Genomic DNA, 18,608 nt, shown 5'->3' with positions numbered 1-18,608 from the left:
TCTTATTTAAAGCGAATTTGCTCCGTGACATTCTATGTATCCGAGCTGCAGGAAAATTTAACGCACGTTGCGAACACACATAAAAACTGGTCAATACCATCACGTATAAAACCAATGATGAGAAGCGTTCCTTGGTTTATGGAGAGCTGTCTTTCCTAAATAAAGTTTACTGTGAGATTTGTTTATCTTGCGTCACTCAAACTGCAAAATTAAGCTGTATTAACGTGACAGTGGTAAGGGCCCCGTGTCGCAGAAAATCCGGGGCGTCCGGCGTCGGACGTCATCTTGGTAAAACGATTTTCCAGCGCCCCGTAGCCAGGCCTTCCGCGTGCCGCAAGCAAGCTACTAAACTAATTGAATTTATCAAGTTAAAAGAAGAAGAAGAAACTTTGTTGATGAATAGTCCGGCAGTTCTTGCTGTGGTGGCCTCAGGTGGCGGCTCGAAGTCATTAGAATCGCGCGGCATCTTCGGCTTGCCGGACGGCCCAGAGCTAGTCTGCCAACTCTGAACTTCTGATAGCCACCTCCCAGTGGCGGCGACGCCTACGGAGAAGGTCCCCGGCGGCTCCCGCATCCGGGACGGCGTCGGGACGAAGCGAGCTCGAGCCTTCCCGTACTCTGGCAACGGCCGCGATTATGGACGCTTCGCGAACGCAGCTGGTTTGATTCCCGTTGTTGCCGGCACATTCCCAGAGCATGTGTCGCAGCGCTGCTCTTTGTCCGCAAGTTTTACACGCGGCTGTTGGATATAAACGCGGACAGCATTGGTGTAAGATAGCGGTGCTAGGGTAGGTGTGTGTCCGGAGCAAGCGTAAAGTTACGGCCTCGTTCCTGTTCAATTTATCGTTCGGTGGCGGGAATGTGCGTCTTTCGTGTCTGTAGTGTTGGGTGAGGTCTCTGAACGTGGTTAGGCGATCACCCCACGCCCAGTGTGTTTCTTGTTGGTCTGTTTCTGTTGTAGTGTCCCGATCCGGTAGATCCGATGCCCCGCTCTCGGGGGCGGAGGCGGCAGCCAAATAATCAGCGGCGGTTTGACGTGTGAGACCTCGAGCCGTGGCGTGGGCCACCTCGTTGCCCGCGCGTGGAACATCGGTGTGTGCCGGGGTCTAGAGGAGGAAGACTGCAGAATTTTGGTGTTCCGAGGGCGATGACGAGTCGCCGTCGTCAGAAATTTGGAGTATATGCGGGCCGCTTCCTGCGGGACACGACCGCGCGCGAAGCCGCGGATTGCCGCCTGCGAGTCGCTGATCACTATCGCAGCGTTCGGCACCGCGACGAGTGCTAGGGCTATCGCGGCTTCTTCGGCCGCCTCCGTGTGTCCCGTGGTCACGGTGGCGCTCGGGAAGCACTTACCCGTGCGGTCTACAACCACGATCGCGTGTGCGCTTCTGCCTCCTCCATATCGCGCCGCGTCTACGTACACCGCCTCGTTGCTGTTACCAAACTTCTTCTGAAGGTCGCTTGCTCGTTTGTTGCGTCTCCCAGCGTGGTGCGTCGGGTGCATGTTCTTGGGTATGTAGAAAAATCGTAAAGTACGACTTACATACAACCTACCGACATGATAGCGTTGGATTGTAATTTGACGATGTGAGGAAACAATTTCTATTACGCGACAACACAAAGATACCCCTTTTGCAGCGTTTCTACCATGCATAGACCCGCCACGGCGTTCGCCATTTGTTCACACCGGCGTGTAAGTGTCTCAGGGGCCATGGAGCGCAGCGCGTGGTTCCTTGCAATAACTCAAGATGGCGCTCGTCTTCGTGCAAAGCGTTCGCGGCCAGTGTTTCCTGGTAAACATTACGCTTACATGCAGTTCATATGCCGGGAAGAGTGGGAAGCAGTCAGGGATCTTCTAGTGCTATCGCGTTCTACTCCTAAAGGCGAAGCTTAAGCCTCCTTCATCTTTTTGCAACAAGAATTATCGGCAGACGAGTATGCATTTGGGCTGTTTGGTTTCTGCTCGTAATGAATTATCTTCATATACACTTGTACGACCTCTCATGTTTTGTTTTCATGGTAAGCGCATATACCAATGCGTTTATCTAAAAAGGTATGTTCATTTGTGTGCATATCTTGTTTGTATGCTTACTCCTTATATCGTGCTACTTCTGCTGAAATGCTAAAGTTATATATATATATATATATATATATATATATATATATATATATATATATATATATATATATATATATATATATATAAATGTGTGTTAATGAGGGGATCAGAGGTCGTTCCTTCGAAAACTCGGATTTCTGTCACGTGGTCATGGTCTTCTTCCTTGCTTCCCGCGCTGCCGTAACAATTTTATTTTTACTCTGGCCCATGCTGCAGGTTTGGGGCGTAAGGTGCACCCAAGCACGCAACAACGTGGTTGGAGAGTCGACGAAGAGTGCTCTGCGACTGGAACACAAGTGTATTTTATCCCACACTTTAGGAAATAATATCTCGAAATAGGAGCCACTCTGGGGATTAGTTGCAACTGGATACGGCTTGCAAAATCACCGGCTATAATTCACAAATTGTTTTATATACCATAAAGTAAATAATTTGAAAGATAATTAGTAACTGTTTGGCAATTCCTTGATTATGACTTTTCATTTTTAGCGTTAGTAATGTTTCCCTAGTCGTATAATCGTATAATTCAGCTCAAGGGCAAGAATTATGCTGGCTTTTCCAGGCTACTTTTAAAAAAAATTACGCGAGAACCTAAAAATCATCAACTCGTATTTTACTTCGCCACAAAATTTATGGTGCTGAATGCAATAAATTATTAACGCATAATAAAACCTCTTTTCTTCGGGGCCTCAACGCCAGCTTTATTACGATGAACCATCTAGGATAAGTGTTTGATTTCCCAAAGATGAGTCTATAACTTCAAAGAGGCGTCGAAGTAGCACACTTTTGAAGCAGTGTTGTTCTGTTGACTTTCCCAGTGTCTGTCTTTGGTAGGGAGTCGAGGAAGAACACGCCTCCATATAACCACTTGTGCCTGGCCAAGTTTCCTGCAGTAAGAGATGTGTGTATATTAGATCCAGGGTTATAGTAGACGCAATAGCGAATCATGACTGAGTATCTGGTACCGGTCGCCATAGCATAGATCACACAATTTAAGTGATTCCATCCTGAGAACTAATTAGGTGCTTCGTCTCCAAGAGGCAACATGTGCAAATAGTATTTTACATATAGTGTATGTGAACTTGAATACTTTAACGTAAAGCGCAATACATTATCTAGAACTTCGGGACTAGTAGAGACCAGCAAAACAGCTGCGCACAAATTTCTCTGGCGTACATTAAATTTCACACTTACGTAGAATCTGGTTAATTTTCCTTCTGTAAGTCATTATACAACACTTAACATTAGATATTCCGTTGTTTACATGATTTATCGCTCTGGATTCGGTAAAAGTTGTTCCAAACATCCTAAGTCATGGTAAACGTCGTAGATAAGCAAGGCTCAAGTAATTGTAAAACATCCCACGGAAACAGTGAAAATTGCACTTATTCCTGTAATCACTATCACCTTCGCTGCGAGCAAAGTGAGGCACTAGGCCTGTTTTGCGTTGACCTTGTTGGTGAAAACACAGCATTGCAAACTAAAGAAAACTAACTGCAAAGGCCAAGCTAAGTTTGAAGGCCACCACAGTGTATGCGGTAGAGTTTCATCGAAACTCATCTAACATATGCAATGAGGCGAGTCATGTCCAACAGTAAGAACTTTATTTACTCGTGTAAGATCGGCACTTTTTTGGATTTCTTTACTGGGTGCAGGCCTCACACGGTGCAAGCTTATAGTGACTCATAGATGCCCCGGAGTCTGCTCAGACTGCCATGCAAAATAATGTAAACACTGGCTGCCGACTAGGGATCGATTCACAGTGGCGGATCAATTTTAGAGCGTAGCCCTGAGGCGCCCGCTTCTGCGTTGAGCGTCGGCGTCGTTAGGCGTGCCTCGGCTTCGCCCGCAGGCGAGCGAACGAGCGCAGCGAAGGATGAAAAGGAGAACGTGGATTGCAGCGGGAGATGAAAGACGGCGAGGGCGGAGAGTGCGCGAGGAGGAAGGCCGAGGAGGTGGGGGCAACTCCAGTTCGCTATAGAACCGGTGTTGGTGGGGGCAGTGGAAGCATGAGGAGGAAAGCGGAGGAGGAAAGTGTGGCAGAAGGGTGAGGTGAACGGCGGCGACAAGGCATGCGGTGAGCCCTATGAAATAAAGCACTCGCTTGCGTGGGCGTCGCATCCAGTGCACAACTGCCGCTAGAGAATTCCCTTGGCGCCCGCCACGCGTTCCCGCGTTTACGCTTTTCTTCCGGGGTAATGAGCAAAGCTAATGGTGGAAGTGCTTCATCTGCCGTTACTGCTCAACAAACTGCCAATGCAGGCCAGCTCACCCATACAGTAAATGGATGGAAAAACGGCGCCCTGCTGCCTCAATTGGTGAGAGCATCTGATGCGTAATGCGAAGACGTGGGTTCGTGCCCCATTAGCGGAGATTAGTTCTTGTATCAATTGTCATCACCGTAAATGTAGTCTTTATTAATTTCCATTGTTAAGTAAATTTCCCCTATCATATATATATATATATATATATATATATATATATATATACACATATATTCTAGGCCAAGTGTTCTGATCGTGCCAGATAAACGGTCAATGAAAGCGCATACCGGATAGGATATATATATATATATATATATATATATATATATATATATATATATATATATATATATATATATATATATATCGCTAAGATATCCGAATCGCCTAATCTGGTCATGTACGCTGACGATACGAATATATTTCTTTTCATCCCACTCCTTGTCCCAAATGGAGGCTACGGCAAATGCATATTTACGAAAGTTACATGACTGGTTATTGACGAATCGGCTAAGCCTCAATTTATCAAAGACTAACTACATAATTTTTCAGCCTATTATTACAGTAGCAAGTATCGCTCTGAAAATTTGCTACGAACATACTGAATTAAAACGTGTTTCAAACCAGAAATTTCTTGGTGTTTGGTTCAATGAGAACCTTTCTTGGAATTTTCGTATAACCAAATTAATGTCTGATTTAAGTAAAACAGTCGGCTGTTTGTATAAGATATCTCATTTGTTGCCCCCCTGGTTAAAGATATCCATGTATTACGCACTTCTATACTCAAGGTTATCTTACTGTATCCTTGTATGGGGAACTACGACGTCCAACAATTACCTCAAACTAATTTCAATTCAGAAACGCGCTATACGTGCCATTGAAGGGTTTCATGGCAGACCTGCAGATTTACCTACGTTACCGCTATTTCAGAAATATGGCATCCTTAAAGTAAAAGAAGTATACAACTTCTGTCTACTTAAGTACATCCATCATCATAGATTGTTCTTTTCATGCCCAGATAATTCCAACAGCCGCTATGCATTTCGGACGAAACGTAAGCTTGTTCCTATCACACGCACCAATTATGGCAAGCAAACACTAAGCTACCAGATTCCCACGGTAATAAATAACTTTCCCTTTGAAACTGAGTATTACCTTCCACAAAAACGCTTTAAATCTACAATTAAAAAATACCTATTGGAACAAACGGAATGATACATTTATTTAGTCGACATACTTTGTATTTATTTGTATTTATTTACTACTTTTTGTTGTATTTATTTGTATTTTTTTGCTACCTATGATATTGTTTCTTTGTTTTAGGACTGATATATTTATGTTTGTATAAAAAAGATGTTGTGTCTTTACACCCCTAATACGATAAATTGTGTACTCAATTTATTCTTTTCTTGTACAAATTTTGTGCATGTTAACTTACTGCTTCATGCTTTTACAATGCTTGAGAAATTCATTGTGTATTTTGTTGTGAAGTGCTTATGCACAATGCCAGCTGTTTTACGGGTGACCGGGACCTTGTCAGGCTCTTGCCTTTTGTCTTGGCGCCCTCTTTTCGTTGAAAAGAAAATAAACTTTCACTTTCACTTTCACTTTCATATATCTTACGTGCTTTTTCACTCACTCTCTATCTTGTACGATAAGAAAGACTTGGCCTAGAATGTATTTCTTGCTTTATTTCTACTTGATATTGCTCATATGGAATAAGCATATGTATTTTTATACATCAAGTGAAATATTAAAGGTTTTATATAAAATGTGAGCGAGATACAGTGCGTCAAATATATTGTTGCCCAGCTTCTTAAATGCAAATGTGTGGTCCAAAACTTGTGCTTGGTACTTTCTTTGACAAGGTAATTGTGCGTTCCTGAGATGCACTTCTACGGCGATACAAAATAAGATTTTGTTTTAACGAAGGAACGATTTTTTGCCTTCGCGCGATTATGACCACCAGGTGCGCTAAGAGCAGACTGACGAAGCCTTCAAGTTTTGTGACCAATACTACAGCTGCTGCTCAGGGTTTACGTTTTTGTGAATAGCACTGTTGAGCAGTTACACAAATAATGTTAAACTGAAAGGCACAGACTAAAATTTCGATTTGTAAAGTTTTTGCGGAAGGTCTTTATTTTTCAGGTAAACAATAATGTTGAGCTACGAGGCAAACGGATTTCAAGAGGTTATCTTCATACAACATACCTGCTATTGTAGCCTTCATCTTATCTGCAATTCCGGCGAGTGCATCGCGACCGGGTGTTTTCTTGAGCACGACTGCAGCCGCAGGCGCTTGCCCGAGCTCGTGGTGCTCGAGTCCCACCACGGCCACTTCAGAGATGTCTCCCGAGTATTCCTGGAGCAGTAGCCCTTCGAGTTCCGCGGGTACGACCTGGTTGTCCATGCATTTGATCATCTCCTTCAAACGCTGCACGAAGTGGAACCGTCCGTTTTCGTCGTAGTAGCCAGCGTCGCCTGAAATCATTTAGTTTACCAGAGTGAAAGCACGGCTTAATCGCCACTATCGTCACATTTGTAGCTAAATAACATTCAAGCCGCCGGATAATTTCGTTGTTGTGGTGCTGTGATGTTGAGCTAAAGGTCGCAGAGTGATGCGCAGGCATGGAGGACTGATTTCCCCGGCGGTAGAGTTAAAACAAGAAATCATTCGGTTACTTATACTGTACTCCAAGAAACATGATGTGGGAAAAACTGCTACAGAGTCCCCCACAAAACATATGGTGCCTCTCACAGTCAAGGTGTTGATCTAGCCCGTCGGACACAGCTAGATATTTTTATCAGGAAATGCGTTTCTTGTAAGAAGAAACCATTGTACGATGCGCTACAATGCCACAATTTTTTTTTCCGCAATGATGCGAATGGATAGGGCAACATTTTCAAACTTCTTGACACTAAATTTGTTTGCTGTATCCTCAGTGCGCATTTTTCGTGCTTTCGTATTTTATATGTCATTTTTAGAGATACCTAGGCATTGGTTACAACCTGCACGTCTTCGTAAAAGCCTAGTTTCTACTGCAGTATTCTGCTAAGGAAGATAACGTACATATTGCGAACGCTGCAGTTACCTGTGCGTTTGTCTTTTCCTGCTGGCTGTAATGCCTCGCCGCAACATCGACATTGTGCGCGGCAGAGTTGCCAGACCACTATATTTTGAATATAACTTATTTGGTGACTAACCTCGACTGTTGTTCAAGCTCGGACGAGACGACATTAAATAAGAATTATAGTCGGGATGGCTAGTCTATGTTTTCTTGCATACAATAAGTTTAGTGCGAAGCAAACAACCATACACACAAAATGACACGTGATGACAGTTATTTCTCAAATGCTTGTTCTGGGAACATACATCCCGAACACTTAGCTGCAACAAGGATGATGCGACAACGCTCCTTTTCGTATGAGTTTTATGTTCTTATCCAAGCATTTCACTATGTCGCGCACACAACTATAAAGTCTGGATATTTCTAAGGCACTTGCTTATTCCACAAACCCTATTATGACCACCCTGTTATGACCACCCTGTTATGACCATTCTATTATTAGTAAAAGCCCTTTTACTTGGCATTGGCTCAACCATCAGGATTGCCCTTTTCTTTGGACATGGCTGAGTAACGTACGGCTAGGCAGAGTCGCCCCCCCCCCCCCCAAGCATTTGGGGCGATTTTGTCGAAAGGCAGTAAAAAGCCTGCGGACACCTGATGTCTCTGCAAGGGATTTTCCCGTCCCAGTTAAATATACTGATCCTTGGGTTGTACTGCTAAATTGTAGTCCATTAAACACGACATGAGAAAACTCCTTAATAATTACATAAACACGACTAAACTGTCTCGCACAGATCAGACATTGTGTTTTGTTATCTTCTAAACATATGTATACGTGTGTAAGGGACAGTTATTCTCTGACATTCATTTATTTCCGACATCTTGCTCTTTTTGCCAGTATGCAGTTCTTAGGTCATTACGCCACCGCGAAACGTCACCGTGAATGTTGCATGTCAGGCACCTTGACACAGTGCGCGCCCTGCCAAGGTGCACAGAAATTTCCCTTGCTATGTTTTTTAGGTCAATATGCTTTCAAATGCCTTACTTTTTAGTGTTCCTGTTTGAGTGCCCTTCAAGAGCACGATCTGTTCCCGCGCTGCCATGTAAATATACAACGCTTACTGGGACCAGTCGAACTGTTTACGACAGCTTTTAGCCACGGAGAACATTTCTAGTGTGTACACCAGAAAACTATGAAGTTGAACGTGAAGTTAAATCCACGGGGGCAACGTTCTGGATTTCGTTGGACGAAAGCATTCATCTTGCAGTGTCTAATGTCTTTGTTGCTGTGCATCGCATTTAAAAACTTTTGTTGAGCTATTGGAATACCTTGCAGCTTTCAACGTCAAAGATTCTTCTCAAAACTGCGCTGTGCAAGGTGTTTGTGCGATTTCTTCAGGAAATTAGTATGGGTCACATGTGGCAATCGCCTGTGAACCAAGTTCGCGTGGGCAAAGCTGTTCGGCCAAAAAAAATTACCGACGATTACGTTACTTCCTAATGCGAAATTTGAGCGCAGCAAATAAGCTGTTTCACCTTTTCGATAGATTGAGGCAAAGAAATCGAGCAACACATGTATGCGCTATCACAGAATTTTTTTTTATTTTTCACACGTATTCCTTTAACAAAGACTCCACTAACACTTCTTGACAGTCATGAAGGAAGCTTTGTGGTCGGAGAAATAGACTGATATATGTTCGACTTGGTACACCAATGCTTGATTCTCAAAGACGAGATCTATACAAGTGCCTCGCGAGGTTGTCACAGCCGTGGGACGCGTTACGAGCGAGAGGAACGGGATGTTCTCCCGCATAAGTGTTAGGAAATTGCTGTTTGTCTTTATGTCAACATTAAAGTCCCCCACTACTAACATCGGTGTTAGTAGTGGGGGAGCAGCAGCAGCAGCAGCAGACGGAGGACTTCCATCGGTCGTCTCGCTCATGGCTCAGAAAGAACTGGCAGATAATTTCGCAGTGGCGAACGGCAGCGGCAATTTCGGCTCGGGCGGTGCACATATACAGATCCGCCGCCACCGATCTGGCTCTCTGATTGCCACCGCACAGGGCGAACGGCAGCGGCAATTTCGGCTCGGCCGGTGCACATATACAGATCCGCCGCCACCGATCTGGCTCTCTGATTGCCACCGCACAGGGGTTGCATTGGAGGAGGAGCGAAGAAAGGAATTAAGTTCGAGCCGGCGCTTTGACAACCGGAGACTCGCAGGAAGAGGGGGGAGGGGGGGCGGCGTGTACACCCAGCGGCAAACGATGGGGGCAGAAGCGCGCGCAGCAAGCGGACAACACGATAAAGGGAGGAGGGAAGAGATAGCAGCGACTGACTGATGCCGCTGACGCTGATAGCGAGTCAACCCCAGCTACGGAGTTGGTTTCAGGGACAACGCCGCCGATGCCGACACAAACAATATGATACCCTCGCTTCCGCAGCGCTAAGAACCAGGTCTAGCCGTGGGAAGGTGGTCACGTATTCGTCGACGTGCCGGGGCCTACGTAAAATAACCGGCGCGTCGGCAACTGAAGAGCACCCTATCCGCCACACAAGAACAGGGGGGGGGGACCCTTTCCTCCTCTTTCTGCATGGCGGCGACGGTGTTCTATGCAGTCACGTTATCTTGACTCTCTAGTGGAGTCAGCGGCATCCAGCGGTATCAGTCGGTCGCTGCTAGCGCTGGGGGGATGAAAGGGGGGCGGAGCTGGTTACGAGGCCGACGACAACGCCGACGACGACGCGAAACCCAGGAACGGACGCCAAAGAGCTGCGCTCTAAAAAAGGTTTAGAGCTCGAAGTTACGAAGAACGTAGAATCATGGCACTTGTGAAACTTGAAACCTAAACTATGGGCATTCCTCAGCAACAATGGGCCTACGGCATAAAACATTGCGCGGCGCTTCCGATAAATTTCGGCCACCTTGAGGACGTTGACGCGTAACCGAAGCGCGCAATACAAAAGCGACTTCGCTTTTTGTTTCCATAGGCGTGAACCTGCCGGCGCTGTAATCAAGCCCATGAACTCGTGCTCCACATAATGGCACAGCCACGCAGACACCGTGGTGTGGGTCGTGAAAACTCGGGGCAAAGCTGATGGCAAAACGTTGTAACACGCTGCTCAGACAGTTCGTTCTTATATTCTAATGACTATACTGTCTCTTCAAACAGATAGGACGGGACAAATATCAATTTAGTAGCATGTATCCTCAGCATTCACAAAAAAATAGTAGTAAGCAAAAATTTATATCCTTGCCATTTAATTCAACTTCTCGTAGAGTGGCCTGTCATGGTTCGCTAAAACTGAGAGAAAGTGCATTACAGGCATTCTCTTTCATGTGTTAACTTTGCCGCTTTGTCTTGCATAGGTTTATTTACGGTACAGGATAAACAATCTCAGAAATCCTGCACCAGCGATACGTCAGGGCTGTGTAAATAAGCGCGTTAGTGAGACTCACAATACAGTGCGACAATTCGTTCAGAGTTGCATACCAGTGTGCACAGCTGTTAATGGAAGGGCCGATGGTAACTTTTAGTCACAATCTGCGGAATCTAGTCGTCTGAATATACAATGCGCAGGGAAGAAGGCTGACCATACGGTGTAGTACTGACTAGAATTGCAGAAATCCATAGAAAAGGGAATGTGAAAAAAATATCAACGACGATTACGATACTCTCTAATGCGACATTTGAGCTCAGATCTACACGTGTTTTCATTCGCGATATACTGATGCAAACAATTTGAAAGGGACAAGTAGCAGAGACGGCGATAGCCGAAAATCTGCGTGTCAAGCACGACCAGTGGCGTAGCTAGGTCTTCTGTCACCCCCCCCCCCCACCCCCACCCCAACGGTGTCGTCGAGGAAAGCGAGGATATCGACAAATTTCGGGCATCTTCAGACGTGTATGACACCGTATGATGCAGTGGGTGCAAGTTAAAGAATCCCAGGTGGTCAAAATTAGACCACTATAGCGAGCCTGATGATAATATCGTGGTTTCGGCACGTGAAACCACAAATTATAAAAAATAATACTGCATAGGTAACATTTTTGCGTACTGCCTCTAGGTGCCATATGCCTGTAGATAGAAAAAAATTCACCGGTGTTTACAATACTCCCTAAAAAGAAATTTGAGCGCCGCTCTGAACTTATTATTGACACGTGCTTGTCTTTATCGGGCGACACATTTCACCGCCTAACAAATGTTATCGCACGGCGCAGAACGCGCCTGCATGTATCGGAAGTTTCTGGAATGCTATCGACGGTTCCATCCGCTGTCTGTTACCGAACCTTGTGTAATCTGATTGCATGTGTGCGCCACGCGAATAATGTAGAACTATGTGGAAGGCACGCGGGTCCCAGCGGTTACTCTGGAACATTCGACGGCTTATGTATAAAAGCCGACGCGCTTGACCCGCTCATCAAATTTTCGACGATCGCAGAGCGTATTCACCGCTATCGTTCTTTGAGTGTAGCCTGATTTTGAGGGCATAAGTTCGCCCGAAAAAAATGCTAGTTTCGTTAATAAAAATTTTGCTGCCCTCGTCAGCGTCACTACTACGTGACATTATTATTTCGCGATATATTGGCTGGCACGGACAATCTGTCTCATTAGGCACGTTGCAAATGAAGCGAAGTGTGCCGCGACTATCTTGCTTATCTGGAAGGAAGGAAAGAAAAATAACTTCATTTAAGGCCAGCACTGAGGCCCAGTAAAGAAGAGTGCTTGCTTCGCTAGGGGGCTTGCTTCACTACGGGGCCTCGTTGAACCGCCGAGTCTGAGTGAAGCCATACACTCCAGCAAGGAGAGTAATGATAAAGGCAACTGTGCGGAGATAAGAGCAGACAGAGAACGCATTCTGAACTCATGTAACACTGCTAATCTGGAGATCACGAAAGCCAGCACGTGGGTGACGCGTGGGCGCGATTCACAGTAGCCGTTACCGACAGTCCTAGCAGACGTTAGGCGCTAGTCTGGCGCCATCTTGTAGCCATCGTCGGTACACTACGCTTTTCTTCTCTCGCTTTCGCCATACCCTCTTCCGCTTTCCGCTTCGTGGTTCCACCGCAGCCTCCTCGCCGCTTGCGTCCTCGCATCTTTCATACCCCGCTGCGCTCCGCGTTCGCTTTCATCTTTCGCTGTGCTCGTTCTCTCGGTTACGCCGAAGCATACGGCAGGAGAAGGTGCCTGCCGGAATAAACATCCCGGTAGGCACCTGTGTTTTTCGCTTTGTAATTGTGCCTTCGCGCTACATTATCTTGGTAGGTGCCTAAGAGATGCTGTAAAGCAGTGATATAGGTTTGTTGGTAAGACGTCGTGAGGCTTATAGCGCGTGAAAAAGACAAGGACGAAAGGGAGACGTGATACACACAAGCGCCTGTGTGTGTCACGTCTGCCTTTCGTCCTTGACTTTTTCACGCGCTATAAGCCTCACGGCGCCTGAGAAGTGCGCTGTAAGAAGAAATCCTGTCTTACTCGCCGTACTGGGGAAAGGAGTGCTGCTTTTAATGTCCAAAAACTCAACTCAGTAATTAGGGAGACCATAGTGCAGTGCTCTCGATTAAGTTTGCCCAACTGGGATTTATTAAAATGGGTAAATTTGAATAACTGTGGTTCTATAACGCTTACCTACAGCACGAACGTTTTCGCAATGAACTCCTATCAAAAAGCGGCTGTCATGGCATGCGAATAAAATCCACCAATTGAATAGAGCAAGCGTTTTAGTAAAAATATAATGAGTTCTTTCCCACACTCATTTGCATTGGAATCACCACGTAAACAATGCATGTAGGCAATTAGACTTTGGGTGCTACACTCTGATGAAAGGCAAACAGCGTTTTCGCTCTTCAGTGCTTAGTTCTTTGTAGTTTTCGTTCTGCCACCCCTACATTAGCTACTGCCTTATATCCCCGGGGCTTACATATAAAACATGTTTATCCTCCTTACCACGTCTCGATTTACTGGCATTATGCATTATTAGAAGAAAACCATTGTGCCTTTCAAGTACAAACGTTTTTCAACAGCTTGGTTTCTTACCGTTTATGTCACTGCGGAATTGTAAGTTTTGCGTCACTATAAACAACATTACCCAAACTAATTCTCTACCACCACTGACTATTTTTTCTCGGAAATCCTAATAACACTAGGCAATATTCTTATTGCAGTTTCAGCTTGGAAAAAATATAGCAAATTGTGCGGCGAAGCGTTATTCATTGTGCCCGCACAAAAGTTTGGAATGAGTTGCCAACAAGAGTAAGAACACATCAGATTTTAAACTAAGTTGTAAGTGGCATTACTCACCTAACGAAACAGAATGCTGAAGTTTATTGTTACTGTGGAGTGTTTGTTCTTACTTTGTGTATATTATCTCTCATAAATGGCACCACCGCCAAAATCAGATTTAGCGTTTCTAAAACCGCAATTACAAACTTTGTCAGTGACAAAATCCACAAATCGGCAATGCATATTCGAAACAAATATCCACCACCTCATCTCTGATTCAAAACATCTGGGTCCCGGCCCATTCCTAACTCGAGCCCAGGAATAGAGGCTGCCTGCAGTTACGCTCCGCGGTTTTGTCAGCGGGGTAGTGGGAGGCCTCGGCCTGGGTCACCGAAGGATCGCATGGTGACGTTCCATGAAATTACTACGCACTACCGCGAATGTAGACACATAAATTACTCCACATAAATTACTCCCCTCTACATAAATTACTGGATAAACTGCGCAGGTTACCTGGAGACAGTTGCAGACGGGCTCATTTGCCAGCCCTAACAAGTATTCACTAATAGATCCTGGCTGGTTCTCACCTAAGTGCAAAAACTACGACGCCCACAGCGGACCTGACAAATATATTGAGCGACTGCTCCAGGCTAAAGCCTAGGATGGCACTCCAACTTAATGAGACTTCGGACTGGGAGGTAGCGGTGTCCAGCTCGGATGCCACAGTCCCGCTGCGAACGGTCAACTTAGCTTTGGAAAACGCCGAAAGTCAAGGGCTTACGGCCACCTCACGCCGCCTGGCAGAAGAAATAACCCAGTAAATGGAAGTACCCCCACACATGACGAATATGACTTTTCCTCCTCCTTTCGTAATGTTTTTGTTATTTTGACATCGTTAAATGTCTTTTTTTTCCAGAACGCTGTGTGTCCAAACGCAACAATTATGCAGGTGCGGTCGTTAGAATTTGTTCTACTGTGTTTTTAGGTTCTACGTGACGTCTACGTGTGAAGGCATGCTGCACCTGAACATTGCTTGCGTTTTCTTCTCACACATACCCTGTATACATGGATGATATTAGACCAGCTATAAGCTTTTAGCTTACCACTGTCTGTTTCAATCGGTGATAGAGTGCAGTGGCACGAACCGATTGTGATTGCGTGTATGTGCTCTCCTTACTAACGAAAAAGCACCATATGCCCATTTAAGCGAGAATCCAGCGTTGTCGTCGGCGGCGTGACTGAAAGATGGCACGAAAATTGGCCGACGGCACGAAGAGCGAATATACGTCAAAAACTGACGTCAAATTTGTCAAGCAGCTTTCTGTAAACAAAGTAAAGTAACGCCTCCAAAAAGGAAATTCGGTAAATTTCCGTTTGGCATGGAACCGAATGCGGGCCTCCGGGGTTTGAGACGAGCACGCTTACCCGACGCCAGGGTGTCTCCATGGTTACGGCTGAATAAAGTTGTGCCTAGTGCGTGCGCCGATGCACACGTGACGTCACTGCCTCCGTCACTGCCTCGCACGTGTCACTTGATCTTCGGTTTTCACCGGTGCTGCGTCTACGGCGATGCACCCTCGACGCCAAATCATGAGTATATAAAATGGCGTGTGCCTAGTGCGGGTATCATTACACACGTCCCGTCGCTGCCACCCGCGCGTCACCTGCTCTTTGGATTTCATCGGTGCTGAGCCAACTGCGATTCACTCCGAAGCGTCTACCAATGCGGCAGCTGTGGAACGTGGTTGCCCACGGAAGCCCGCCTCAGAAGAAGAAGCAAGAGAACACAAGAGAAGACATAGTCACGACAGACCTACCATTAAGCATAAAATAAAATTAATTTTTTTTCTACTCAGTTTTTCTTTCTAAATTAAAATATTCTAATCTAGTCTGGCCAACAACATCAAAACAAGATATCACTAAACTAAAATTATGTCGAGAACGAGCAATTCGCGCTGTAGCCAATCTGTCCTCCAAAGACCACACGTCTAAGTATTTTTACGAATACAAAATAATACCGGTTGTATTCAATTATTCATTTCGTCTAGCATGCATGTACAGAACTACGCTGACAAGGAGAAATGTTGATTACGTAAATTTGTTTAACCTGAATCGTCGCGAAATTCTCTGTAACACGAGACATACAGACATTTGGGTAACACGTTTTTGTCGTACAAATTGCCGAGATTAATCCGTATCCTACCGCATTTCTGATCTTCTAAACACCCTAACTGTGGATTAAACCGGGATACTATTTCTCCTCGTTCCTCTTTCACTTATTTCTGTTTGCGAAATCCGGCTGTGTGATTCTTGTACTTGTATTTGATTATTGTGCACATAGGAGTATGCATGAGCATGTGTATTCCCCCCCATATATATATATATATATATATATATACATATATATATATATATATATATATATATATATATATATATATATATATATATATATATATATATATATATTGCAACGGGGGTGTTCGCCTAGCAGAAAGGTCCCTAGTTACAGGTTGTAGCGCTAGGCTTAAACAGATCGGCGCTATATCGTAACGGGGAAGCAAGCTCTTCACGTCGTCTTCTTCTCCTCCACTGGCACCATGCCCACTGCCAAGTGCCTTCAGTACAATCACTCCCCACCGAAAGAGTAGCCATCCTGGCGACCTAAGGGCAGGAAAACACAGGGGGGTCATGGCACTGCTTGAGCCGGGAGACGTGCACAATTTCCTGGCCGCGACGACGCTAGTCGGAAGGCGCTTCCGTTGGCTCGATGAGGTAGTTGACCGCGGATGTTTTTTTCAGTACCCTATAAGGACCGTGGTACTTGGAGAGCAGCTTAGAGGAAAGGCCTGGAGGAGTAGAGGGCACCCACAACCAGACCAGCGAGCCAGGAGCAAAGTACGTAGCCGCAGTAGATGAATCATGGCGATGCTTTTGGCGCCACTGGTCCTGGGATGTCAACGAACGAGCGAGCTGGCGACATTCTTCGGCGTAAGCAGCCGCTCTAGAAACAGTCGTGCACTCCGAAGCATCTGGTCGGTAAGGCAGAATCGTGTCCATAGTGCATGAAGGTTCGTGTCCGTAAAGGAGAAAGAAAGGGGAGAACCCAGTGGTGCTTTGCTTGGCGGTGTTGTAAGCGTAGGTGACGAAAGGCAGAATGCGATCCCAATTCGAGTGGTCAGATGAAGCATACATGGCCAACATGTCGCCAAGGGTGCGGTTGAAACGCTCTGTCATCCCATTAGTTTGAGGATGATATGCCGTGGTGGTGCGGTGAATGATGCGACACTCCTTTAGCAATGCTGCAATGACGTCGGAGAGAAAAACGCGACCGCGGTCGCTCAGTAATTCTCTAGGTGCGCCATGGCGTAAAATCAGGTTTCGAAGGAGAAAACTGGCGACGTCTTTTGCTGTGGCAGATGCTAGGGCTGAAGTTTCGGCGTACCGCGTGAGGTGGTCGATAGCGACAATAACCCAGCGGTTGCCGCTTGGAGTGTTGGGAAGCGGACCGTATAGGTCAATGCCGACGCGGTCGAACGCGCGCGCGGGGCATGGTAAAGGTTGCAAGGGGCCGGTGGCATGTTGAGGTGGCGTCTTGCGTCGTTGGCATATGAGGCAGGACCGGACGTACTGGCGAACGAAGCGGTACATACCGCGCCAGTAGTACCGAAGCTGGATGCGAGAGTATGTCTTTAAGACACCAGCGTGGCCGCATTGGGGATCGTCGTGGTACGTGGCGCAGATGTCAGGGCGCAGGTGTCGGGGTATAACAAGCAACCACTTGCGACCGCTCGAATTGTAGTTGCGGCGGTACAGCAGGTTATCCCGAATGATGAAGTGCGCTGCTTGACGGCGGAGCGTCCGAGAAATTGGCGCTGGCGACTGGCTAGACAGGAAGTCAAGAAGCGAAGAGATCCATGGGTGCTTGCGCTGCTCTGATGGCATGTCGGTAATGTTGAGGGCGAAGGCTCCATGTGTGGAAATAGACGAGTGGACAGGACTGGAGGGCAGGGGTGACCGGGATAGAGCGTCTGCGTCTGAATGTTTTCGGCCGGAGCGATAAACAACGCGGATGTCGTACTCTTGCAGGCGCAATGCCCAGCGGGCGAGCCGACCAGTTGGATCTTTTAAGGAAGATAACCAGCATAGGGCATGATGGTCGGTCACGATGTCAAATGGACGCCCGTACACATAAGGACGAAATTTTCCGATTGCCCAAACGATGGCCAGACATTCCTTTTCAGTAACCGAGTAGTTCGCCTCGGCTTTGGTAAGGGTGCGGCTGGCATACGCGACGACGTACTCTTCGAAGCCATCCTTGCGTTGCGCAAGAACAGCGCCGAGCCCGACACCGCTAGCGTCCGTATGGATCTCAGTTGGTGCAGATGGGTCGAAGTGTCGCAGTACCGGAGGAGAGGTGAGAACGCGTCGCAGTTCTTGGAATGCGTCGTCGCATGCCGGGGACCAGGCTGATAGGTCAGAACTGCCGGTGAGAAGCTGCGTCAAGGGGGCGATGATAGAGGCAAAGTTACGGATGAAGCGCCGGAAATATGAGCACAAGCCGATGAAACTGCGAAGCTCTTTCATGGTGGTTGGTTTGGGGAACTCGGTTACGGCGCTAAGTTTCGTGGGGTCCGGGAGGATACCGTCTTTGGAAACTACATGACCGAGAATAGTAAGCGTGCGAGCGCCGAAGTGGCATTTCTTCAAATTTAGTTGCAGTCCTGCAGTGGAGAGGCACGCAAGCACTTGCTCGAGGCGGCTGAGGTGCGTCGCAAAGTCGGTGGAAAAAACCACAATGTCATCCAAATAACAGAGGCACGTTTTCCACTTCAGCCCTCGAAGAATGCTATCCATCATTCGCTCGAAAGTGGCAGGCGCGTTGCAGAGGCCGAACGGCATGACGGTGAATTCATATAGCCCATCAGGAGT

The 18,608-nt window shown here is 46.5% G+C and overlaps 1 protein-coding gene across 1 annotated transcript in view; it reads right to left on the bottom strand.

The window, feature by feature from the left end:
- Positions 1-2,621: 2,621 nt before the first annotated feature.
- LOC135920576 (uncharacterized) overlaps positions 2,622-18,608 on the bottom strand; it is a 49,347-nt gene continuing 33,360 nt past the window's right edge. Inside the window, exons 8-9 of the mRNA XM_065454901.2 lie at positions 6,595-6,864; positions 2,622-3,006 (exon numbers count right to left, since the gene is read on the bottom strand). Of these exons, the coding sequence (XP_065310973.2) occupies positions 2,879-3,006; positions 6,595-6,864 (398 nt within the window). The 3' untranslated portion in view covers positions 2,622-2,878. The remainder of the gene's footprint in view (positions 3,007-6,594; positions 6,865-18,608) is intronic.

The sequence above is a fragment of the Dermacentor albipictus genome, chromosome 3 (genome assembly GCF_038994185.2).
Source record: "Dermacentor albipictus isolate Rhodes 1998 colony chromosome 3, USDA_Dalb.pri_finalv2, whole genome shotgun sequence".
Lineage (NCBI taxonomy): Eukaryota > Metazoa > Arthropoda > Arachnida > Ixodida > Ixodidae > Dermacentor > Dermacentor albipictus.
Note: the sequence above shows the minus strand (reverse complement) of the source record. Positions and strands in the feature narration are given on the sequence as shown.